General features: G+C 43.0%; 1 protein-coding gene across 1 annotated transcript in view; it reads left to right on the top strand.

Moving 5' to 3' along the window:
- Positions 1–26,701, top strand: part of ZBTB40 (zinc finger and BTB domain containing 40) — a 67,498-nt gene that overhangs the window by 10,898 nt on the left and 29,899 nt on the right. The window contains exons 2-4 of the mRNA XM_056122968.1: positions 10,707–10,788; positions 23,088–23,833; positions 24,276–24,406. Coding sequence (XP_055978943.1) covers positions 23,137–23,833; positions 24,276–24,406 — 828 coding nt within the window. The 5' untranslated portion in view covers positions 10,707–10,788; positions 23,088–23,136. The remainder of the gene's footprint in view (positions 1–10,706; positions 10,789–23,087; positions 23,834–24,275; positions 24,407–26,701) is intronic.

Consider the following 26,701-nt stretch of genomic DNA (forward strand, 5'->3'; position numbering starts at 1 on the left):
TGGGACTCATAACTTGCGTGTTGCCCAGCAGTCCTTAAGTTTGACCGTTAATCACAGCATGCTCAGCTAACAGGGTCTCTCCTGTCAGCTGCCCTCCATTTTAGTCAGATTCACAGCAGAGGGAGATTTTCTCGGGTCAGAGGCCAAGGTAGCAGAATAATTGGCCCCCAGAGTTCTGGACTTTTTTTTTCCCCAGGCAGCAAAATGTTAAGGATGAAATTTTCCATGTCTTTCTTTGAACATTTTTGAGCAAATACTATGGAATCCCATAGGCTCTTTCCTGAAGTTAAAGCAACAGAGAAGTTTTTGCTCTTTTGCTTTTTTTTTTTTTTTTTGGGTTAACTCCTTAAGTTAGCCCTCTTGTCATACTCCCCAGTGATGCACTAGAGAAAGATTGAGATGAAAATAAGTCCCACTCCTTCAAAGACAAAAGAAAAAGCTTATAGCACTCAGAATAGAGGAGAGGGGGATTCATCTATAAAATGTACACAGAGGTGTTCTGAAGGTTGGGGCGCCGAGTACTGTAATAGAACAATACTGCAGGAAGGTGGGGGTCCATAGTCTTCTGTGCTTCTACGGCTTAACTGCACAGGTATAAAAAGATTTTAAGCAGAAAGTGGTCTCTTCTTCCCAGCTGTGGCATAAGCTCCCTAGGAGCAGGGATTATGCCGAGTTTTTTCCCTGCATAGTGCCAGGCTCAGTTCAGGGCGTTTGGCTAAGCCCAGTACAGATCTGCCGGGTGGAGACGCACACGGTGCCCGCTGATGAGTCTGAAATGGGGTCTTAGAGACACGCGGTGCAGCATGGGCTCCTCCTGCCCCAGCTGTGCTCTTACCAGCTGCCTGGCCTAGGGCGAGCCCCGGGGAAGGCTTGAGGAATGTGTGCCTCAAATAGCACAGCATAAGTAGGCTCGAAATAAATGTGGCCTGCTCTCACTCAATAGCTACTTTATTAACTCTGTATCTTTGTGCTGCTTCTGAGCAGAGAAGTTGCCGGAAGAGTGGAAGAAAAGACTGGGATCAAGAGCTAGACTGCTTTGTAAATTCTCGAGCTTGGGCAATGACCACTGGTCATGGTTCCGGCTCTGGAGTCTAGCGGCATGGGCTCATTGACTGACTCGGCCACTCACCGACTTTGTGATTTGGGGCAATCATTTCATCTCTCTGGGTCTCCACTTTCTCAGTTGAAAGTGGAGTTAATAATAGTAACCACCTTGTACCTTTTGCCAAATTATGTAAGGCCACCCATGCAAAGTGGTTGGCATAGTGCCTGGGAGGGAATAAATCTCAAGCATTAACCCTGTTGTTAGGTATCCATCTGAACTTCCCCTTTCTGAGTGTCTCCCACATTGCATTCCACTTAGGACATGGACTGCAGAAAGAGCCTTGATCCTCTCCAGTGAATCGGAAGATTTGAAAACCCTTGACTTCTCAGATTCAGTTTCCTCTTGTGAAGAAAAGAATCAGGGGTGGAAGGGAGGATTGGATTGAATGATTTTTGAAAGTTGTGATATCTGCTAATTTCTCCTGGGTTCAAGGCTTTGTGTGGAATCTCTCAGGTTACAGCCCTACACTGTCTTGATAGGCCTGACCTTTCCCATCTTTTCTCCCTTTCTTAACAGATTCCTGTCCTGGACAGCTGTGTGAAGCTAGCATGGTGGTTTTTTTAGGAATTCTTTTTATTGGGTCCAGCCGGCAATGCTCAGGGGTTACTCCTGACTCTGCACTCAGGAATTACTCCTGGCGGTGCTTGGGGGATGCCATATGGGATGCCAGGGATTGAACCCAGGTCAGCCACATGCAAGGCAGACACCCTACCTGCTGTACTATTGCTCTGGCCCCTGAAATTCTTTTCTTGACCTACATGATCTTTGACATGTAGAGAAGATACATATGTAAATATAGAAGATAAGATAAGCAAGTTGTTAATATGAAACATTTTGCTGAGCCTCATCTCAGAAGTACCTTAAAAAAGAGTTTCACTAGAAATGAAGAGAATCTAGAGAAATAAATTAGTTGAATGCAGAGGCTATTCAAGAATAGAATACAGGGCTGGAGTGATAGCACAGCGGGTAGGGCGTTTGCCTTGCACGCGGCCGACCCGAGTTTAATTCCCAGCATCCCATATGGTCCCCTGAGCACCGCCAGGAGTGATTCCTGAGTGCAGAGCCAGGAGAAACCCCTGTGCATTGCTGGGTGTGACCCAAAAAGCAAAAAAAAAAAAAAAAAAAAAAAAGAATAGAATACAGTCAGGTACCAGCACTAGTGTTGAAATACGGGAAATAGTCTTTCTAGGGAACCTCAATCTCTTGTGTGTCTGCCTTCTTGAGATGCTAGTGGTGGGTGGTGGTAGCAAAGGTAAAAGTAGCAGTGGCCAGCAACTCATTCATTTATTGTGTACTCGGTTGTGTCCCCAGCATTTCGTGTCAGTGTGTTAACTTGTTCACCTTCCACCAACTCAAAGGAGAGATTGTTTTCTGCAGATGAGGAAACTGCACCCCAAATTAGGCAACTTGTCCAAAAGCACATGGACTTCACAGCCAGGTAGTCTGGCTCCAGCTCAGCCGGAATCACTGAGCTACACTACTGCCCTGACAGCCATGGATGCTATCCCAAGGAAGTGTGCACTTAGCACTCATGGGTCTGGAAGGACACACTCTTCTCCTCCCGGGGCGTGGACTTGGCTTCAGGCCTCACCCTTCATACAGATTCTATCCTATTCATCTGCTGGAGCATTCCCAGGGTGTCTGTATGTGCCTATGCTTAGAGCTTCATACACAGGTACTCTACCACGGACCTGGCCCCTGAATGAGTGACTAATAATAATACTCTGGACTGATACTCACTTTGAAGCCAGGCAGACCTATCAGAGTTTCTGTTTTTAAATTTTTCTGATGATCAAAATAGTTCATGTTTACTCTAGAAAAATTGAAAATGTACGAAGAAGAAAATAAGTCCCCACCCCTAATAAGGACACTACATAGGAGAACCACAAAAAGCATCTTGTTATATTTTTCTGTGTTATTTTTGAAATGGTAATGTGTATCTGCATATACATATTTTGAAATCAAATTGAAATTATATATAGTTACATGCTTTTCTTTTAGCATTCTGAGAGCTCTTCTCCACATTATTAAAAGTTTTCAAGAGCCTAATTAAAAAAAATTATTCAGATATAACCCACATACCATGTAATTTACTGCTTCAAAATATATAATTTTAAAGTCTGTGTAACCATCATTATTTCTAATTCTAGAACATTTTCATTTTTTCATCTTACCTTTTACCTATCCCCCTCCAACCTCTTTCAGACTCTGATAATCAAGAATCCACTCCTGTGGATTTGCTCATTTCAAATAAGTGGGACCATATGCTGTATAGTCTTTTGTGTCTGACTTCTTAGCATGTTTTCAAGAGTCACCCATATTGGAGAATCTCCCACTGTTGTATTTCTTACGGCTGGATCATATTTCATTGGCTTGTCAATATCTGTTCCCATCCTGTGCATTTTGCCCTTTCATATACAGAAGCTTTAAAATTTGATAAAGTTGAAATTTGTTCTTTGGTTACTGGAGCTTAAGTGTTATATGATAGTATTATTCCATAATATGACTATATACTCTGTGTTCTTAAAAACCTCACAATACATCTGCCTTTCTAAATTTTTTCTGCCAATGCTGTTGCTCCTAACACAGTATATATAAAAAGTTTTATGCTCAAACATTTTATTAATCCATGCTTTCTATTCATTTCTAAAAGTAGATCTAAAGGCATAAACATTAAAAGAACACCTCCTTAGCTATGATCATGGATTAAATAACTGATATATAAACATTTTGTTAAAACATGTGTATGCAAATTATAATCTCTCCCACTTCCCAACTTCTTGTGTCTTTGACCAAGTACAGTTTTAAGCTCCAAATGAGAAAAATTACTGAATTTCTTTCTTGAAATATTTTACCAGTTTATACTTTCATCTCATTGTATAGATGACTTATTATTCTTTCCTGTATTATTAATGAAGTAATGTTGTATTATCAAAACATCTGTTATTTATCACACATTACTTAACCAACTCAGTTGTATTATCTTATTTGGTTTCACACCCAAACTGAAGAGTCCAGTGATGGGAGTGACTCTTACCAGGGCCTCTGGTAGGCATTCAGATGGCTTCACACAGAAATAAGCCGCTGGTCTAAATCACTGCTTTCTCATTAAATATTATCCTTGCAGAAGAGAAACGTATAATCTTTGCAAAATGTTCCCAGTTTGATCCAGAATAGTGCTAGTGTTTTCATTTACATGGTGAAATTATTTTGGAGGGTGAACATTTTAATCTGTTCTTGATGTTTTCTTTATTTTGCGAATTACCTGTTTTTCTTTGTCCATATAAAAATGTTAATGTTTTCCTTGGGGGGTGGGGTGGAATGGAGCGATAGTACAGTGGGTAGAGTGCTTGGTTTGATCAAACTTTGGTTTGATCCCTGGCATCCTATATGGTACCAGCAAGAATGATCCTTGAGCGCAGAGCCAGGAGTAAGCCCTGAGCACTACTGGGTTTGCCCCACCTCCCTTCAAAAACAATGAGCTGCTGCTGCTTCCCAGTACCACAAGAGAGGGTGGTAGTGCAGTTTCTACTGATGGCCATTTTTCCCAGCCATAAAGCCAAAAAATTTTAAGTGCAACTATCCTAAGTTGAAGACCATATATCAAAAGAGAGACCAGTGTCACAGGATCATCCAGAAACCTGGTGATGGAAGGGACACAGGGCCTATATTTTGGTCTTGGCCAGAGAGTGAATATGGTCCACAGGCTCTAACTGTTCAGCCTGGGGCCAGCATATACGTTAAGATAAGGAGGGCTGCACCAGGTTTCTACTGAATGCTGGAACTGTGTCTTCTGTAATTCCTCGAAGATCTCAAACTTCACCTTTCCATTTAGTTTTCTCAGATAATTGCAAGGAAGCAGATTTCACTTGGTGCATGAATGACTTGACTTTCTAGCTTAATTTTTTTTTCTCTAACATATATGGGCAATGTCATCCAATCCCCCACCCATAAGTCTGACGAAGTAGAAGATTTTTCCAGGATAGAGTTGGTATCCACAAGGCCGATCTCCAAATTGGACCTTTTGGTAAATTAAATTTAAGCCATTGTGGAAAGTCTCCTGGCAGCCAGCCAGTCAGTCTGTTCCAAGAACATTCCTTCCCAGATCTGCATCTCCATCTCTCCGCAGAGACCAGCAGAACAAATGGGGAGTCTCGAAGGCGGGTGCTCCAACCAGACCTGGGAGGCTTTTCTTTCTGTGCCAGAGGAAGGTCGAGAGAGCCTCAAGCCTGGAATGCTGTCAAGAGAGAGAGTAAGAACAGGGAACAGGCAGACCGGCATTGAGCTCTGCTCAAACTAATTAGTTGCATGTCTTAGACAACGTGATGGGCATTAGTCGGAACATTAGTTAGACATTAGGTTCCTCATCTCTAAGTTAGGGATAATAATGACATTTACCTCCTAGGAGTGTTTAGGGAATTGAATGGGAAAGAATATGGATGGTGCTGACGTTATTGTAGTCCGAGAGCAGCTGATGACCTTACCAACAGCATCTGGGAGACTCAAGGTATGAAGGGCAGAGAACAGTGTATTGCCTACTCCCCACTATTCCCTCCCTTTGTCTTATCTGTCAGGGAGGGGATTCCTTCTGCACGGCTGTCGGGATGGCTGAACACACACAGTGGACACTGGACAGAGGAGCTTGATGGCAGTTGATTAGTCACAGAGGAGGATGTGGTTTGCCCCGTAGGATTGGACGGCAGTCTGGTTCAGTGATTATAGGCAGGGACTGGAGGGAGAGGGGGTGGGAGGGGGGAATGGGGGTGCCGTAGGGTGCAGAGGCAGCCTTGCATTATCAGGAGGGAATCTTGGTTGGCATGCTTTGCAGGGCTGGCAGGGAACCTGGTCTCTTTGTTAAAGATCGCTGTTTGGCCAGGGCACCTTGTCCAGTGGAGCCGGGTGGCTTTATTCCCAGAGCTAATCTGGAAGCTGTTTTCATGAGTAGAGACAAAGGCAAGTGCAGAAGGGAAGGATTTGAGGAGGCCCTGTGACTTTTGTGAGGTGAAGGGCTGTTTAAAACATTTGGTAAGAAGACGTGGAGGAAAGTGCATAAAGAACAGGCCGTAATAATGCTCAGCTACTTGGAGGCTTCCTTGAACCTACAGCATCTTCTCACCTGGAGCTTGCTAGAAAAGCAGATAGGCCCACCCCAGATCTGGATCTGAGTCTTTTCTTTGACACAAGCCTCAGGTGACTGTTCCCCATAGTATAAACATTGAGGAATCATCCTAGTGGCTAGAAGTGCATGAGTTTCAGACTCAGGCCAACTGACTAAAATCTCAGTTCCCATGCTTATTTATTGTGTGATTGTGAACCTGTTTCTTAACCTCCCCATAATTTTATTATTTTTTTTTTGTGTAAATTGGATTTAAGTGTTTTTGCTGGTGGTAAAAGGAGCATAATTTAAGTGCTTAGAAACAAACCAAGGGACTTAATTATTAATGGCAGTTATTGGTTGTTTGATAAATGGCATTCTAGTATAATTTTGCAGAATTAGGAGGGTTCTGTAAAAGGAGAGCAAGCCATCATTAGAACTCACTGTCAGGGACATGAATTGGTAATTGGGAAACCTATGGTCTCCTGAGTCTATAGGGCAGTGGATGTGGTCGGCTCACTAACCAGTTCCCTCAGGGTGAGACTGTAAGTACACTTGTTTGGTAACCAAGAGTTGACAGCTGTACTTCTTAATGACTGCTGAACCCTTGGAAAAGAGAATAACTTACCGGAGTGGTCACCAAGCTTTGGACTCTTGTGAGAGGTTTGCATTATAGAGGAAAGAACCATTGAGAATTGAGACCTGGGCTCAAGTTACTCGCCTTGCTAGCTCTGGCCCTTTTCAAGGCATTTACCATCTCTTGAAGCCTTCATCTGCATCTGTAAAATGAGGGTGGGTGAGATGATCAGGGGCAAGTCTGTTTACAAAGCACAATAGCACCTTAGTGTCATCCCCACCTATGAGACCATTGGACAGCTACCCCAGTTCCCAGTAGCGACTTCTACATGTGAGTTCGGTGCTTTAGAATATTCAGTATTGCTGTTGTTTGTAATCTTTTAGCCACCAGAATCTCCCAGGGACCTGAAGGAACCTAAGGAAAGCACACGGGCCATATAGGTGTAGCTATAAATCTCAGGGATTGGAATGGAAGTAGATTTAGCATTTGGGATAGGTTGATAATTATAGTGATGATAATAACATAATTTGTAACAGTAATTGGAGACAACAATGGCAGTAGGTATGAACGATACTATCATGAAATGAAATGAACACTCTACTGTTAAATGAGGAAAAAAAATCCTTCCCTTATAGCATCCATTGCTGCTTTTCAGTCTTTCAGTGTAAAAGACCAAATGACAGCTGCTTTTGAACTTGAGAAATCTGGGCCCGCTAAAAGCTATAGTCACCCTTTTCTAACCTCACCAATCCTCCTTGAGTTCTCAGAAATAATTGCTAGTGATTCTCTTTTAACTTAGCTGATTCCTTAGATACCTTACATTTTAAATAATCTTTTGGTGTGGAACAAATGCCCCATTTCTTGTCTCTGAATGTGTGATCTTTGCTCTAATTATGTTAGAGTGCCTGTTATTTCACCTGACTCTGGTTGTTTGTGAGATACTAAATAGCCATGGGGTTAAAGCTGACTCAGATCAAAGAGCAACTAAGCCTCTCAGGACCTCAGTTTCCTCCCTTAAAAAAGGAAAGAGATTGGGCTAAGGTCATTTGGTCATGCGACAAGAGTACGTGATAGATAAAGTAATGAACTTCTGTTTGCTGAAAGCAATGAATAGGACTCTTCAAGGTCCCTCCCAGCTGTCTAGTTCCAGCAGAGCCGGGCATTAAGACTGAAGTAAAGATTTTATTCAGGAGATGGGATTATCGGTAGCACCAGTAATACAAAAGTACTCGAACTAGCATTGAACTAGCCCGTAGAGCTGTTTCAGACCCTGAGCTAGATATGCCCAAAGGAAGGCATAGAATCATAGAAGGCATAGAATCATGAGGGGAACCAGAACAGAGGGTCTTTGATCAAATACTAGAATGGTTTTCCTCTTTGGGCCACTGGAGTACAGAAGCCCAGGCAGAGGTAGGTCGCCACAGAACTCCTGGTGTTTACTGGTAGACATTTCATGTAGGATACTTTTTCTTCTTCCCACTGCTAGCCACTTTTCCTTACTATCTCATCCCACCCATCACTGGTAAAGCTGTTGTAATTGTGCTGTTCTGTTGCAGACCTCCTCCCCCAAAGCAGGGGTTAATTCTGTTTATCTTCTGACCTCCCTCACGTTGGTAGCCTTGCCCCCCATCCTTTCTCTTTAAGTGACCCGAACACTGTGTCTTTGCAGTGATGGCAGCCACTTATTGGATGCCTTTTCCGAGCCTGGTGCAGTCCCTTCCCTTTCTTTGACCCTCATGGGGACCTATCTGTTGTTTTCCCATCTGTGCTTTTCTTCGTTTCTCTCTTACCTCTTGTGAATTAGACCTTTCCAAGAATTTTGATCATACCATTGTTGTATTTGCTGTTTTTTTGGGTAAATTCCCAGGGGAAAGGGATCTTGTTTTCTATTTCACTTGGCTCCCACCCAGTACCTCGCAGTGTGCTGAGTAAATAATATGCAGTTGACCCATAAATAGTTGCCGGTTGACACATCTGCATTGCTGGTTGAAGACTTGTGGGAAAAGAATCAGTTGGGGAATGGCTGGTACAGTCCCCAAGGCACAGAAAAGAACCTCCTGGCCTTCAGGAGTGGTTGCAGAGGGCTGTGTGTGAGTGCCTTGCTGATGACATTGCCAACAGTTGTAGGTTTCAGAACATCTACTTTAATTAATCAGTGTATAGCGAGTATAGCAAGGCTATCCCAAGTGTTGTATTCCTCCTTGTTCATTAAAGGGAGCCCATGTTTCTTGCCAACTCTGACTTAGTGCTCTTCTCTCTCTCTCTCTCTCTCTCTCTCTCTCTCTCTCTCTCTCTCCCCCTTTCTCCCTCCCTCTCCTCTCCCTCACTCCTTCTCCCTCTTCTTCTTCCTTTCCTATGTGCTTCATTGTAACAATCCTCAAACTTTCGAATCCTTTTAGGAAGTAGACAGAATAAAAATTTAAATAAATAAATAAATATTCTTTGTGCTCCTTTTAGAAAGCTGGCCTAGATTCCACTTTGTGTTGAATTCCCATTTGTGTTTTGGGTCATTATGCAGCACTTGGTTCAGCCAATTAAGTTTTTTCTTTCTATCTTTATTCTGTATCAGTATAGTCTTTTCTTGAGGCTTTAATATTGTTCCTTTGAGAAGCATCCATCTTTCTGGTGCTCTTTTGTTGCTTAAATGTTCTTCCCTTGGGATCTTTGACAATTTTCCCAAGCCTTGCAATTTTAGTAAATGCTTAATAACATAATTTAGGTTGCCTCTATACAGGAATCTATAGGACTTCACTTAGAGATTCTAATGCGCAGTGCTACACTATAGTTTCTTGACTCGGAAAGCACATTTTCACGGCATCATGTCTAGTGTTACCCTCTCTCCTCTGTTTGACTTCCTTGCACAGGGAATTGGGGGCAAACAAAACATATGTCAGAGGCTTTTACTTTTAGTTGTGAGATCAGCAAACTATCATTTAGCCTCATTCAAGAGTATATTTCAGCAGCCCTCAAAATTATATATTGGATTTATTTAATAACAGTATTCTGTACCTGAAAATGATCTACCAAGATTATGCAGTTTAATTGTTTGCAGATAGATGCTTAAGCTGTCATGTCAGATGACTTGTTTGAACACTAATGAGGATGATTCATAGCCTCTCTTGGTAACAATAATAAGGACTAATACATGTAATATTTACTACTTGCTAAGCACTGTTTTCAATGTAAGCATACCCACACATTGATTCTCTTAGAAGCATCGTGTAGTGTGTGTGTGTGTGTGTGTGTGTGTGTAAACAAAAAACAGCCCCAATCTTTACAAAACTGAGATTACCAAGCAGTGGGGGAAGTTAGTGCAGAGGGAAGGAGGATGTGAACTAGAAGTAATGCAGGGGCACTGGTGGAGGGTCGTGGGCATTTTGGTGGTAAGGAAGGTGTGGTGACTGTGTATATCAAAGCCATGAATGTTAACACTATTGTAACCATGTTACTTAAACTATAATAAAAAATTTAAAAACATATATATAGTAAAACATTTAAATCCTGTAGTGTCTGGTTAAATTTCATCTATATTGCGGTAACTAATGCATCTGGCCTTATTTCTGCCATCTTGATTTCTATTAACTGCATATTTTTTTAACTTTCCTTTTTCCCTTTTCCCATTGCAATTAGATTAATCATACCTTCTTTATTATTGTGTGTGCACACGTGCTGTGGATAAACCCAAGGCCTCATCCTGCAGAGCATGTGCTCTACAGTAGAGCTGCATCTCTAGCCTCTTTATTGTTTTCTGTACTTATTATTTGCAAATATTAATTTAGTTTCTATTCCCTGATGTACGCCCCTGTTGGTTTACATACTTCACTTAACAAAAGCTTGAGTTAATCATATATTTTGTCACACTCTTGAGTCTCAGCATACCCTAACTCCCGCCTTCACTCATCTTCCATGTCATTGATTTTTAATTTCAGAGAGGCAGTGGAGTTTTCAGAATACACACCGCAGAGCCAGACTGAGCTTGGGTCTCCTCTCTGCCCACATTTGTGACCCTGGGTAAGTTACATAACATCGCTATGCCAGTTTGCTTACCTGTCAAGTGGGGTTGATAAAAAATGCATTCATAGGATTGTTGAAAAGCTTGAGTTGACACATGCAACGCCTGTAGTAAGTTGTGGCTATTTTAGTTGTCGTTATTCTACCTTGCATTTAACTATTTTTCCTGTACCCATTTTCAAACTAGTCATTTCAGCATACCAAAACATTTATTAATCTCGTGTGTGGGGCGTGGAGGCATGGGGAGGGGTGACCGACAGTACTCAGGGCTTACTCCTGGTAATAGCTCTCTGACCCCTCTTGATTTCTTTTTTTGTTGAGGTTAAAAAAAGGACTGTCACTGTCACTATCCTCCCGTTGTTCATCGAATTGCTAGAGCAGGCCCACTAACATTGTGAGGCTTGTTACTGTGTTTGGCATATTGAATATGTCACAGGTAGCTTGCCAGTCTTTGTCTTGTGGGCAAGATACTCTTGGTAGCTTGCTGGGCTCCCGAAGAGGGGCGGAGGAATTGAACTCAGTCGGCTGACCAGCCGCATGCAAGGCAAACGCCCTACCCCACTGTGCTATCACTTCACATACAGTGCAATATTAGAACTTCTATTTGAAGAATTTTTTTAAAGTCTCTACTTTTGAATCACCACCCCAAATTATATATAGATCATTTTCAGTCTCCAGATAGTTCCTTGTACCTCTTTCTATTTAACCTGCACACTCACAATCTGGTTCTTCTCTCTTGTATATTAGTTTCGTGTGTTTATAGAAAATTACTATTCTTGTAAACTGCTTCATTTATTATACATACATTTGTGCCTGTTTATTTTTGCTTCGTACCCAGGAATCACTCCTGGTGGGGCTTGGAGGACCGTATGCAATGCTGGGGATCAAACCCAGGTCATCCGTGTGGAAGGCAAACACCGAAGCCACCGTGCTAGTGTGCTAGCTCCTTGTGCCTGGTTTTGATGGCACTTTTTAAAGATTTATCTGTATTGTTGCATGTTTTATTTTTAATTATAAGAAATCCCTACACAGTTCTCCCATGTAGCTCTGATCACTCCACATCCTTACAACATTTAGTGTTATTAGTCTTTTTACATTTAATGATTTTGTTTTGGTTTGGTTTTTTGGGGCCACAGACAGCAGTGCTCAAGACTTACTCCTGACTTTGTGCTCAGAATCATTCCTTGCAGGGCTTGTGGGGGGACCCTATATGGTGCCAGGGTTTGAGCCCAGATTGGTCACATACAAGGCGAGCGCCCTGCCTGTTGTGCTATCACTCCAGCCCCAAGTTTAACAACTTCAATTTTTTTCTGATGGATATATTTAGCTATTTCTTTGCTTGCATTTTGCTGGTTCCCCCCACCCCCTCACATTCTATGTGAATCGATTTCCTCCTCATGATTAATATTTTGGTGACAGTCTCTGCGTCTTTTGTTTGAAGATTAACCTGGAAATAGATATCATTGTTTATTGTGTTCCCTGGTATCTGAGAGCTGCTATTCCATTTTCTCCCTGACATTCTTGTTATTAATCAGAAGTCTCTATCAACCCAATTGTCATTTTCCTGCGAGTGATGTTTATTTTATTAGTTTGTTTATAATTTTTTCTTTTTGTTGACACTCTGAGGTTTTAATTTACAGACTCATGTTTGTCTTTAATGCTAGGTAATTCTTAGAAAATTTACCTTGAATCTGCTTCTCCCACAGTTTTCTCTATTTGGAGCACCTGTTAGAGCAACTTCCTCATTCTCTCGCCCATGTTTTTAGCCTCTTTCTAGGAGTTCTCTGTGTTGCTATTCTTGTTTTCACTCTGACATCTTCTGTGGAACTTTCCTAGCTTTCTCTTTGTACCACTGATTTTCTCTCTAGCTGTATCTAACTTATTTAGTCAATGTGTGAATTTACATCAGGTAACACATCCTGATGGGTCTTTTAAATTTTGGCTTTTGCCTTTTGGCATAGTGTAGGGAGCCTTTTCATCTGTGACATTCTAGGTTTTATCTTTCTGGCCAGCTCCTCTTGTTTTTCTTTATTTTTATTCCTTACTGCCAGTCCCTGCCCCCAGTTCCTTCCCTGCCATAGACACCTACTCCAATGTCTTTGTCTAATGATCTTTCTAACATAAGTCAGTATTTTTGTTTTCTTTTTTGGGTCACATCCAGCGATGCACAGGAGTTACTCCTGGTTCATGCACTCAGAAATCTCTCCTGGCAGTGCTCGGGGGACCATATGGGATGCTGGGAATCGAACCTGGGTCTGCTGCGTGCCAGGCAAACACCCTACCTGCTGTGCTATTGCTCCAACCCCAAGTCAGTATTTTTGATTGTGTGTTCTTATATCAATCATATTATGCTCTTGATCTCATCCCGGTAATTATGTTTCTACTTAACATTGGGCATTTAAGATCTACCCATGTTTATGTCTACATAACTAATAACTTCTCTCCAAAGCAGTGTGTTCTGTAGTACACTGCTACACCTTTCCTTACATTCTTTTAGTGATGGGTATCTGAATGACTTCTCTTATCTCCCTGCTACCAAGAATAGTGCCCTAGAGATCCTTCTAGTTATGTTTCTACTTATGAACCTAAGTGAGAATTTTTCTAGCATATGTGCTCAGGAGAATAATTCCTAAATCATAGGGGGATAATCACTTAATCCCCGTTATTCATCGATTTACTCGAGCGGGTGCCAGTAACATCTCCATTCATCCCGGTTGCGTGCTAGCGTAGCCCAATGGTATCTGTTCGTTCTAGGAACATGCAGAGCCTCAAACCGATCATTCAGGGTCTTGACGAAGAAGTCTGACCATCTTGTAGGTGGGCGTCCACGTGATCTTTTGATATCCCGTGGAATCCAATCAGTAATGGCTCTAGTCCAGCGGTTGTCTGTAAACCTCATTACGTGTCCAGCCCATCTGATTTTTGATGTCTTGGCAAATGAGACAGCGTCCCTGATTCTTGAGCGTTGACGAAGATCAGAACTCCGGATTCTATCCCTCATTTGAGTGAATCGTGATTTCCAAGCATAGCTCTTTCGATTCCTCTTTGAGAGACCCGAATAGCGTTCTCATCCTGTTTTCGTAGGGTCCAGGTCTCTGAGGCATATGTTAATGCAGGAAGAACAGTGAAATCAAAGAGATGTGCTCGTAGCTGGAGGTTCTTTGTCCTTTTAGTTATTTCTTCAACGCTCTTGAAGGCATTCCAAGCCGCTCTCTTCCTCCTGCGCAACTCAGGTGCCAGGTCATTTATCATGTTGATTTCTCGACCTAGGTATATATTAACTGTTGCATTCGGAGATGGTGGTTCCATTGAGAGCGAATGGAGCGTCAGGAATAAGGCTGTTTCTCATAAACATTGTCTTCGTAAGATTCAGCTGTAGTCCAACCTTTCCACATTCACGGTCAAAGTCGTTCAGCATTTGTGCCGCTTGACTAATGTTTGGTGTTATTAGAACGATGTCATCAGCAAAGCGGAGGTGGTGTAGTTACCGACCATCTATCTTCACTCCCATGCTTTCCCATTCCAGTCGTCGCATGATGTTCTCGAGGGTGGCACTGAAGAGTTTTGGTGAAATGGTATCACCCTGCCGAACCCCTCTCTTGATATAGATGATTACTTCTTTGTAGAATGGTGAGATCTTGGTAGTGAATCCGCAATAGAGCTCACGAAGGATCCTGATGTATTGAGTTTGTATGCCCTGATTGGCTAGGGCTTCCATAACCGCTTCCGTCTCAACAGAATCAAAGGCCTTCTTTAAATCAATGAATGTTAGACAGAGCGGCATCTTGAACTCCCAAGAAACCTCAATGAGCTTAGTAATCGTGTGGATATGGTCGATGGTACTGAATCCTTTTCGGAATCCAGCTTGTACACATGGTTGTCCTTCATCTAGTGTTCTGCTAATCCTATTCAGGATGACTCGAGTGAACAGTTTGTAGATGACAGACAATAGGCAGATTGGGCGATAGTTGCCAATGTCGTGGATGTCTCCCTTCTTGCACAGTAGTACAGTCCTGCTGGTTTTCCATTGGGATGGAACCTTGCATTCAGACAGGTAGTGTGTGAAGAGCCGAGCCAATGTATTGATGAGTACTGATGGTAAGTTCTTCAGGTGTTCAGGTCTGATCTTGTCTGGGCCAGGTGCTCTTTGTTTCTTTACCGACGAGATGGCATGTTGGATTTCGGAAGGGAGAACATTGGGAACGACATAGGGGGATAATATGCACACAAAATTTCAATATTACATGAGTGTTCTTCTAGAAAAGCTAAATCAGTCTATGTACCCATGCATGATGCCCTTGATTCAAATCTATGTTCTGCCATATTACTGTTGAGACCCAGGAGAAATGATTTTACCTATTTAAGTCTTAATCTCTCTCTCTCTCTCTCTCTCTCTCTCCATTAGTAAAAGGAATAATAATGGCATCTAGCGACCATTATTGCCACCTGTGAGCCAATTAGCTTGGCTTCTCCTTCAAACTACCGATTATATCATTTGCCCTTTTCCCCTTTTGGAATTCATATTCTTTTCACCATAAGATTTGCAGAAGTTTCTTACATATTCTGATATCAAATCTGTGTTGCCTTTTAACTTTGCTAATGTTATCACAATCATTATGTCTGCTAATCATGTCTATGAGGTTTCTTTGACAAAAACCTTTCATATCTCTGTAGACAAGCTCATCCCTTTTTGGTTTGTGGTTTTGGTTTTAGGGGCATCATTTAAGAAGTTTCCCTACCTCTGCTTCAAACATGCCCTCTGACATTGCTACTGTCAGCTTATATAGATTTACCTTTCACTTTCAGGTCTTCCTCGTATGCTTTTTAACAGTGAACTCTTTATATGTTTTACTTTTTCCCTTCGTGTGACTCTCTGTGCCTTGGGTTATGAAAATATTACAGCTTCTGCTGTATGTCAAGGAGTAGTATGTTAATTGCTCAGCTTAGGATTGCCTAGTATGGCCTGGAAATTTGGATTCTGTACCTCTGTATAACATAGGACTACATTTTAGATTTCTTGTGGCTGCCTTTTACCCTTCTGCAGACTCAGATAATTAGCAGCTTTCATTGCAGTTTTAGGCAGCATATTAAGGAAGGATGTTTGAGGCTCTGAGCTTTGTTAAAGGGTCTTCGTTCCAACTCCCCCACCTTCTACCTGCCTCAAGCTATATATCTCCCGTCTCCATAAGAGCATTAATGCTTCTCCTCCAAGCCCAGGGCCTGTACAGGAGTTTGAAACCCCTCTGGACCCCCATGATCTCAGCTCCCTCTTACAAGAGTTCTGGCTTTGATTTTGACATCTTTCATTTTAGGTACCTGGGGAGTCCCCTCCCCCCAACACACACACATGACTCCCTCACCCCACAGATGGACTATATATTTTAAAAGCATTTTTATTGTATTTCATCCAGCAAACTTTTCCTCTATGTAGCGGGGAGAATAAAGACCCGTTTACATCAGCTTGTTCAGTATGCCTTTGTGGAAAAGTCTGTTCTTTAATTTCACTTCCTATTGATCTCAGTATAATTTCAACTTTTAACATCACTGGTTTGAATTCATTAAGTAGCCCTTGATTACCCTTGAACATTTTATATCTTAATGTGCCAGTGTCGGGCCCTTAGGTAGGGTGCTGTTCGGGGGCTTCTTATTTTAATCGAAGGAAACATGGTTCTTTCTGCAGAAATGTGACCCTGTAGCTGTATTTTAAACAAGTGTCAGTTTGTCCTGACAATAACGATTCTAGTCACTGGCTTTTTTAAAGATGGTTTTAGGGGTTGGGGAGATCGCTCGATGGATTGAACACATGATTTATACACAGGAGGTCGGGGTTTGATCTCTGGTACCACATGGTCCCCAGGAGCAGCCCCTGATCACTGCTAGGTAGGGCCCAGAAACACCCCCAAAAGAGAATGTTTTCAAAGATCTCACATAGCCAGACAGTTCTTTTGATTCACTACAATTTATTAAACTTACATTTTAGGGAAACCTCATGGTTCCTTGATTTCATTTCTTCTTTAGAAAAATCACATCAACTCCTGTTGAATAGTATTTTGTGTTACTTGAAAATTGAATTCTTGTTCAGAATTTCCCCCCCTCATTTTAAAATTAACTTACAAAATTTTAGAATTACCCTCCGCTTTTATAAGCTCTTGTAAGATTTTCCCCTATTTTCTACAAGTACCAGAAAAATACAGATAATTCCAGTCCTTTTTCTTCTGCTATTTCTGGAATAGCAAGTTTCTAAGCCTTAACAGTATGGCATTTTTTTAAATACAGATCTTTTTTTCTGTGTAGCATTTTTTTGTAATACAGATATTAAGACTTAAACAGAGCAGAGGTAAAGCTCAATGCCCTTAAATTTATATTTTGAGCAAGCTGAAAAAAATCACATAAATTCATAGATGCCCTGCTATATTAGATATTATGGGAAAGCTTGGGGGTGATTATAACCGAACATTTGACATTCATTTTAGGAATCTTTTTTTTTTTTTCCAGTTTTTTGGCATGCCCAGTTGTGCATGAAGTCTACTTCCGTTTCTATGCTCCAGGGTCCCTCCCAGCAGCATTTGGAGGACAGTGCAGTGCCAGGCATCAAACCCAGGCCTCCCACATGTTTTACATGTACTCAGTGCTTTAGACTGTCTCTCCAAGCTACTCCTTTTTGGAAAAAAAAAATCTAAAAGAACAATGAAACTATTTTAGAGCAGTTTCAGGTTCACAGCAAAATGGAAAGTGGGAGATCCGGTATAACAGTCCATCAGCGAGCACAGCCTCCCTCTTGCCTTCCCACACCTCAGTGATACATTTGTTGCAGCCAGCTAGGCTATAGTCACAGTCTCTTTCACCCACAGCCTGTGGCTTTCATTAGGATACATTTTTGGTTTGGGACAGTCCGGATTTTTGCAACAGTACAATAGCCTCAATTCATCATTGTCACATCAGACAAAGTAGGTTCCCTGCCCTGAAACTCTGTGTTTTACCCATTGGTCCCTCCTTCCATCCTGCCCCTGGTGAACACTGAGCTTTTTGATTTTCTCTGTAGCCTTGCCTTTCTACCCTTGGTGCTATTGGTTTCATATAGTATGTAGCTTTCTTGGATTAGTTGCTTTCATTTAGTAATACCTATTAGATTTCCTCCTTGTCTTTTCATAATTTGGTAATGTATTATGTGTGTGTGTGTGTGTGTGTAATTATTTAACATACGACATTTTAATCATTCACCTATTCAAGAATATATCCCGGTTGTGCGAAAGTTTTGGCAATTATGGATAAAGCTATTTTAAACATCTGGAGTATATGATGATGGGTATGTAAAGTTTTGTGAAAAACTGCCCAGCTGTCTTCCAAAATGACTGTCATTTGCATTTCTGCCAACAGCAAGAGTTCCTATTTGTTTCATATCCTTACCGGCATTTGCTGTGGTCAGTATATCAGATGTCGGCCATTCTAATAAGTGTGTGGTAATATCTCATATAGCTTTAATTTGTAATTTTCTTATGAAATTACGATGTTAACATTTATTTATGGTTATTTGACATCCATATATTTTTGGTGGGATATCTATTAAGATTTTTGGTACATTTTTAAATCAGGCTGTTTGATATTTCACTATTGAGTTTTAAGAATTCTTTATATAACTTGAATAATAGTGCTTTATCCTATGTCTTTTGGAAAAATTTTCTCCCAGACTGTGACTTATCTTCTCATTTTCTTGCCAATATCTTTTACAGAGCACAAGTTTTTTTTTTTTAATTTTAATGAAGTCAGCTTATCTTTTTTTTTTTCAGGGATCATGCCTTTTTTACTATATCTAAATTGTCCCTCTCCCCAAGTTCTAAATTTTCTCCTATGATATTTTGTAGGAGGTTTATAGTATCTTGCTTTACATTCATGTATATGAGTCATTTTAAGTTAATTTTGCAAACACTGTGAGGTGTCTGTCTGTGCAGACTTCGGTGGTGGAACAAGCAGGGTGCTGCAGAAGCCCCAGGGTCCCTGCAGGCACTTCCCAGCTTGCATGGGGATGGGTTAATGCCAGCACCCAAGGATGTGTTGCCTCAGAGGTCCTGTGGTTTCAGAGATTACCTGTGCTTGGTGGGCCTCCAGAACTGTACCCAGAAATATTTAGGGACCATGTGGTGCCAAGATCAAACCAGTCTGACTGCATGCAAAGCATGAGCCTTCACCCCCTACTATCTCTCTGGTCCCTGTGTCCTGACCTTTTTGCTTGTCATTTGCATATTGATGTCCTTCTGTTGAAAGTACTGCCTTTGTTCTACTGTGCTATCTTTGCTTCTTTGTCAAAGACAACGTTCACTTCATTTGTGTGGGTCTGTTCATCTTTTCTCTCATCAATCCCACACTGTCTCAGTTATTGTAGCTCTGTAGTAACTGTTCGTTCAAGTGGGGTAGTATTAGAGCGTTGGGTTCTATTTTTAATTTTTTTAGGTACCTCCACACATTTTTCCATAGTTGCTCCACCATTTCACATCCCACCAATAGAACATAGGGTTCTCTTTTTTGCACATCCCTACTGACACTATTTCTCCCTTTAGTAATAGCCGTTCTAATAGGTTTGAGGTGATAGCTCCTCCAGGTTTCAATTTTCATTTTCCTGACAATTATTGATATTGAATGTCTTCATAGACCTGTTGTCCATCTGTATTGTCTTCTTTGAAAAAATATCTATTCAGATTCCCTGCCTATTTTTGAATCAGATTGAATTTTTTGCTATTGCTATATGAATTCTTTCTCTGCTTATCCCCCTATTTAGACATAGGAGTTGCATATTTTCCCCATTTATCAGGTTCCTTTTTCACCTCATTAATGTTTCTCTTTGTTATGTAAAAGCATTTTTGTTTGATAGAGGTTTTTTGGGTTTTGGTGGTTTTTTTTTTTTGCCTCTGTTACCTTAGCTTTTGGTATTATATCTAAAAAATTCTTCTCCAGGTATGATGTCAATGAGCTTACCAGCAACCTATGTTTTCTAGGAGTTCTATGATTTCAGAACTCATATTCAAGGGTTATGTTTAATATCTATTCTGTATATATTTGTTTTGGAAGCCACACCTAGTGGTACCCAGGGGCCAACTCCTGACTTTGTGTCGGAGTTTGCTCCTGGCAGTACTTCCTGGACCACTTGATGCTGGGGATCAAACCCCCACACCTCTCTTGCTGAGTATATACTCAATCCATTGAACTCTCTCCACCCAAGTTAATTTTTTTTGTGTGATATTAGATAGTGGTTCATTTTCATTCTTTGCAAATGACAGTCTGGTTTTTCCAGTACTGTTTATTGAAGAGAATGTTCTTTTTCCACTTATGGTTATGATCATAACTCTTTTGTTGTCAGTGGAATGTCCATATATGTGTGGTTGTATTTCTGGGCTCTCGATTCTGTTCCATGCATTTTGTTTTTATGCCAGTACCACGCTGTTTTGATAACTGAAGCTCTGAAATGCTGTTGGAAGTCAGGAAGTGTGATGCTTCCTGCTTTGTTCATTTTCACAATTGTCTTTACACATTTCGAGGTTGTTTATTTCTGTAAAAAAATGTCATGGAATTTTGTTAGGGCTTTATGTTGGACCTATGGATTGCTTTGGATGTGGGACAATATTAATTAATCCTCCCAGTCCTGACTCCAGTTGTTTAGACTCTGATTAGACCCCAGCAGTTTAGATTCTGGAAAATAGCTTCTCCTAGGGGCAGGCCTTGTTGCAAACAAAATATTCTGGCATATTTTAAATTCGTTTATTTCTTCTCTCCTGCCTATTTATTTACTGGTAGAAGTTCTGGAAGTAAACTCACAAAATTATGGCTTGGTCCATCCCTGTGGACCACTCTCAGACTTGTCCATGCTGTGCCTCCAGCAGTTCATCAGTTTCTGCAGTGTTTCCTGTTTCTCTGCAGGTTTCTCCATAGCGGATTTCTTCTGCTCATGTGTATCTTTGTCTCTGTCCTCTATGTCTTTCTCCTCTATCTCTCTCCACCTGTTTCTTCAGTTTGGGGCACTGCAGTGACCTTAATGTCTTTCGTTCATGTACATAAAAAGAGGTGTTGATCTTTCTGTTTATTCAGTTAATTTTTTGAGAGGGGCTGCACAGGAGAGGCCCTGCCTGACAGTGCTCAGGGGCTACTCCTGGCTCATCGCGCAGGGTCACTTCAGGGAGGGTCCAGGGAAGAGGAGGTAGGTGCTGGGGATTGACCCAAGGCTCCCGCACACAAAGCAGGCACACCAGCCCTGTGCTGTCTCTCCCAGGTTCTCTGAACTCTTTGTAATCCCATCTCCTAATCCTCCCTCCAATTTTTCATATTTTCTTCTCTGGGTGCCTCCTGTTGGCATCTCTGCTTGGAGGGCATTTTCCTCTACTTTCACCTCAGCAGTAGTTACTCATCTTATACAGACAGGACAACTGTTAGCGGCTCCTCAAAGCCGACCTGTAGGTTCAGGACATTGCCAAGCAGGGTTTTCATATGCAAATTTCTGTCTTAACATTTCTCCCTATTCATTTATTCATTCCACCAACTGACTGGCAATGTTTGTGACAGGCAGAATTCTAAGCACTGGGCTCCAACCTAGGGTTTTTTTTTTTTTTAAGTCCCTTCCTGAGTGGAGCTTACATTCTAATAATTTACATACAGAATCAACAAGCAGAAATGTCACCTTTCAGTTAAATGCTATGATGAAGAATAAATGGGAGACTTACACCCAAGAATAGTAGAGATAAGTCACGGTCACGGTCCTCCCGTTGTTTGCTCAAGTGGGGCCAGTAACATTTCCATCGTGAGACTTGTTACTGTGTTTGGCATGTTGAATACGTTACGGGTAGCTTGCCAGGCTTTGCCGTGCAGGCGAGATACTCTCGGTAGCTTGCCAGGCTCTCCAAGAGGGGTGGAGGAATCGAACCCAGCTTGACTGGGCCAGCTGCGTGCAAGGCAAACGCCCTACCGCTGTGCTGTCGCTCCAGCCCAACATGGGAAACCTCACCCGGCCCGGACATGGACAGGATTGACAGATTGATGAAGAATAAAATGGATTTTTAAAAGGAAGAGGGGTGGGAGGTTCTGAGGTTGGAGAGGAAGTAGCCAGTGCAGACACAGTCAGGGAGGGGCTCTGATACTGCAGCAGGCACAGAAGAGGGGCCAAAGCACCTGGAGACCCATCGTGAGGACCATGGAATGCACACCTGGTATATTGTAGGATCAGACTGGAAGGTGGTGTGCTGAGAGAGTGGGTGAGGGAAGTGGCCCCTGAGGTTGGAACTAGCAGCAGTCAGGTCAGGAAGGGACGGGGGCCCTTTTTAAGAACTTTGCTGTTGGCTTCTACTCTGAAAGTTGAAACCCTGTGTAGAGTGGTCAAATCTGACTAACTGCTGTCTCCTAACAGGGAGGTGGCTCAGAGGAATGGGTTGCGTGCCTTGATCCCTAGAACCGCATGACCATGGTGTGTGGTCCCAGTGTCCCCTGGCACAGACAGCTTACAAGGCCCGTTCCCCTCCTCTTTGTTGGTGTGGGTGTTATTGTCTCCATAGTTGCATACGTGTTGCTGTGGTGCTCACTGGGGCCATCTCTTGGGTCACGGTGCTCTCACACTCAGCCACACTGCTCGCTAAGGTTCACTGACACCATGCTTGGTGAGGGGGTGGGGGGCCGAGGAGGCTCACTGTCACTCGAGACAGACCAGTTACGGTGGCGGTGTTTGCTGGAGTCTGTGACGCTTATATTGCTCGCCAAGGGTCAGGCTTCTTGGCCAAGGCATCTGCGCATCTTTTCAGTTGCATTGCTCAGTGGGGTGGTCACCCTTTTCTTGTGGTACTCACACATGCCTGGCTGCAGCGCAGATGGAAACTGCCCACTGTGCCCAGAGCAGCAGACAGCAGAACTGCCTGGCACAAACAGTTGAGTTGCTCAGATCGTGCTTGGCACACATGGCCACCAGGATTTGTACTCTAGACCAAACACTTACAAGGCAGGTGCTGTAAGCTACTGTACTATTATTCCTCTGGGCCAGGGTGCAGCATCCTTTCTGTTGAGTTGCTATAAGGCTCAAGTGTGAACTTCCAGATGAAGCCCTAAGCTTGGCCCCATCCGTGTAATTAAACACGTGGTAATTTTATAATGATCATCATTATTAATTTAGGATGCCTGGCACAGCATCTTTCCCTATTGAGTGGCATTTGTCAAATGAATGAGTAAATTGCCCTTTTGTTTGTTTGTTTGCTTTGGTATTTCAGTCAAGGCGTTTCCCTGATGTCTGTGGAATAGTAACATGCTATTTTTCTTGTTTCCCTTGCATCCAGTGCTCTGGAAGGAGAGAAGGAAAGAGGTCCTCAGGGCAGAGCGGATGCGATGGAGCTCCCCAATTACAGTCGGCAGCTGCTGCAGCAGCTGTACACCCTGTGCAAGGAGCAGCAGTTCTGTGACTGTACCATCTCCATTGGCACCATCTACTTCCGGGCCCACAAGCTGGTCCTGGCGGCTGCCAGCCTCCTCTTCAAAACCCTGCTGGACAATACCGACACCATCTCCATCGACGCATCGGTGGTGAGCCCAGAGGAGTTTGCCCTCCTGTTGGAAATGATGTACACTGGCAAACTCCCAGTGGGCAAGCACAACTTCTCCAAAATCATCTCTCTGGCTGACAGCCTGCAGATGTTTGATGTGGCTGTGAGTTGTAAAAACCTCCTGACCAGCCTCGTGAACTGCTCCGTACAGGGGCAGGTGGTGCGGGATGACCCTGCACCATCCTCAGACTCGTTCCAGAAAGAGACAGAGAGACCGGAAGGAGAGAGCCTCTGCTCGGGGGGTGCTGGAGAGCCTCGTGCATCCCTGGAGCTCTGCCCCCCGCCAGCGGTCCCTGGGTCAGCGGGGGTCGAAGAAGCAGGGTCTCCTGCTGTGCAGGAGATAAGCGTGGATCCTGCCACCACCCAGCAGCTCCAGGGCAACGTGCACACCCCAGCAGAGGCTCCCCTGACCACTGGACTTTGTCCCGCCTCCCCCATTGCAGTCACGTGTGAGGAGGCAAAGGAAGCAAGCCTGGTACCAGGTACTCATCATGGGATGGTTGGTTGTCACCTGTTCCCTTGCACTTCGGAGATTTAATTTTTTTCTTACTTGGTCTCAGATAAATCTGCCCAAGTCCGTTTTAGATAGCACAGCAAAACACAGTGTAGCATCTGCCGGGCATTCCTCCAGAAACTTCCGTGACACTGGGTTGCTGGAAGGCTGAGGATGAGTGAAAGGGCAGAAAGGCAGTGTTGCAAGAATGAGGCCCTGTGTTCAATAGCTACCCATTCTTCTAGCCAGGATGAGGCTGGCCCCAGAAACTAGTCTGTTGAGACACTGTGTAATCATTACCGGTCACCGGTGTGGTAGATGGCAGTTAAATGCAGGATATGACCTGCAGCTTCTTCAACAGCTTGAACTTTAAAAAAAAAAAATCTCTTCACAGCATGAATCACTGTTTTTGTTGTTTTGTTTATGTTCAGAGCATGAGAGGAAACTGTACCCACTGACTTTTTTTCTGGAAAATGCAACTGTCTTCTCAGATGCACTCTCGATCACTCAGGATGTCTTAAAAAAACTGGACTGTTCCGAAATCAAAGGTGCCCAGAAGGAGGTAGGTTCCCAGGTGTGATGTGTTTGCTGGTTTTGTGTGCCCAGGGTACCATCCCAGCTTCCCTTATTGGGAAGAGAGAGGAAAATGAAAAATACCCTAGGCTCTCAGGTTTTTTTTCAGACTTTAATTTTGTTTTATGTTTGACATTTATTCCCCAAAGGGCAGTTTTGTAGAAATACTTGCATTGCAAGATACTTTCAAAAGGAAGTTATATGTTCATCCCAGGTAAACCCAAACTTAGATTCAGTTTTCTGTTCAGGGTAATCGACCGTGCCATACCTTTCTGATTCATCAGGGATCAAATGATTTGGAAAGCTCCAGTTCAAAGCTCCAAATCAATGAAATAATAACAACCACAACATATGCTCAGAACATGGGGCAAGTGCTAATACAAACTTGCTGAGTAAACTTCAGCTGGTGGTTAGCATCACCGTGGTTGTTTTCAGGCATAAAAACAAAGATGAGCACGGATTGAGCGCGCGTCATGCAAGGCTTCTTCTCAGTTATCCGTTTGACCCTCATACACATCAAGGTGAATACTAGTTCCCTAGTCTGAGAAAATGCCCCAAGAGTAGCTTAGCCAAGGTCACAGAGCTAATCCACCCCAAATAAGATTTCAAATACCAGCATTCTACTGTCGGGCTAGTGTTAATCATGTGAGTTATGCTACGTCTCATTTAGATAAACCTGGAGCATGTGTGCCTGTATGCCTCAGTGGTTAGGAATCGCCTGACAGAAAGCTGCCGGAGGGTTTTGGTGGCCTTTCTTTGCCCCCCCCCCCGCCCCGCCCCCTCAGTGAGACACAGCCCCACCAATGGGTTTCCTCCAGCCCGGGCCTCACACCTGACTGCAGAGCTGACTCCAGGGCCACGTTAGGACTCTTCTTGCTCTCTGCTTCCTCCCTGCTCCGGAAGCTTGCTGGCCTAGTATGGGCCCACCCTGCAACCTGGCTCTTCTTCTGGTCTGAGGTGGAGTGTGTACAACTCTCCCATGTTGCTCAAGGCAGTTTAGGGTCTGTTAATCACTGTTAACTAACCCAAGCAATGAATGCCTCCTAAAACGGAAACAAACATTTCCTTTGCTCCTAGCAAGATACATTTTTAAAAAATAAATTCAAGGTCAAATACATTTTTTGGGGGGGAGGGGATAGGCTGTACCGTGGAGAGGATACAGCACTAGGGGTGGAACTCAGGGCCTCGTGTTTACAAGGCATTCATACTGCCCCTTCGAGCTACTTCCCAGGGCCTCAGTTCTTAAGTTAGTCATACTTAATTGCAGTTGCCTGTACAGTATACTTTTTTCTTTTGGTTTTGGACCATCCCTGGCTGTGCTCAGTGCTTACTCCTGGCTCTATGTTCAGAATTGTTCCTGGGAGTCCTTAGGGGACCATATGTTATGCTGGGGATCAAACCCCTGTAGGCCAGTTACCTCCTGTGCTATCTCTCTGGCCCCTTAATAATTTTCTTCCTGCTGACACTTAGGGAGGTTTCAAGTTGATCCTCAGCACCACATGGCCCTCTGAGCACCACTGGGAGTGACCCCCAAGCCAATACGAGTGTTCTCCCCAAACCAAAAAAATTAGAAATAAAAAGAAATCTGTGGAATGCAAAGTCCTCACTTCCTGTTGTCATCGAGAGTTTCTTGAAAACTGTGACAGAATGAAGATTGGATAGCAGAAGCCACTTTGCCATAGGCTGAATGATTGAAATAAGCATCAAGTTCCCATGGCACTTTGCTGGTCATAGAAACATCACAGAGCTGGGACCGGAGCAATAGTATAGTGGGTAGGCATTTGCCTTGCATGTGGCCGACTCGTATTCAATCCCTGTATAGTCCCCCAAGTACCACCAGGAGTGCTTCCTAAGTGCAGAGCTAGGAGTAATGCCTGAGCATCGCTGGGTATTACCCAAAAAGCAAATAAATAAATAAATAGACAAACAAACAAATAGATAAAAGAAACATCATACAGCTTCTAAGTAAACCCGCCTCCCCCCGCCCCCCACACACAGCATTTCTACTATGAAACAATAATTTCTATTCATTCATTCCCTTCCTAACCTACATCTTCTGTTCAGTGTTGCAGTGTTGCACGTGCCCTAGTCTACACTCACGGCTCAGGGTGCAAGGCGGGAGCTGACTCTGAGCGAGACACCTATCAGCACAGGCCATGCCTAGACAACCATTCTCACTCGGACCGGGACAACATGGGCCTAGGCAGCGGAACCTGTGTCCATGGCTTTGGGTTGTGGGAGGAAGCAGGAATACCCTGAGCAAACCCTTTCAGATCTCGGGAGT

Source organism: Sorex fumeus, unplaced genomic scaffold (genome assembly GCF_029834395.1).
Source record: "Sorex fumeus unplaced genomic scaffold, SorFum_2.1 ptg000047l, whole genome shotgun sequence".
In the NCBI taxonomy this organism is placed as follows: Eukaryota; Metazoa; Chordata; class Mammalia; order Eulipotyphla; family Soricidae; genus Sorex; species Sorex fumeus.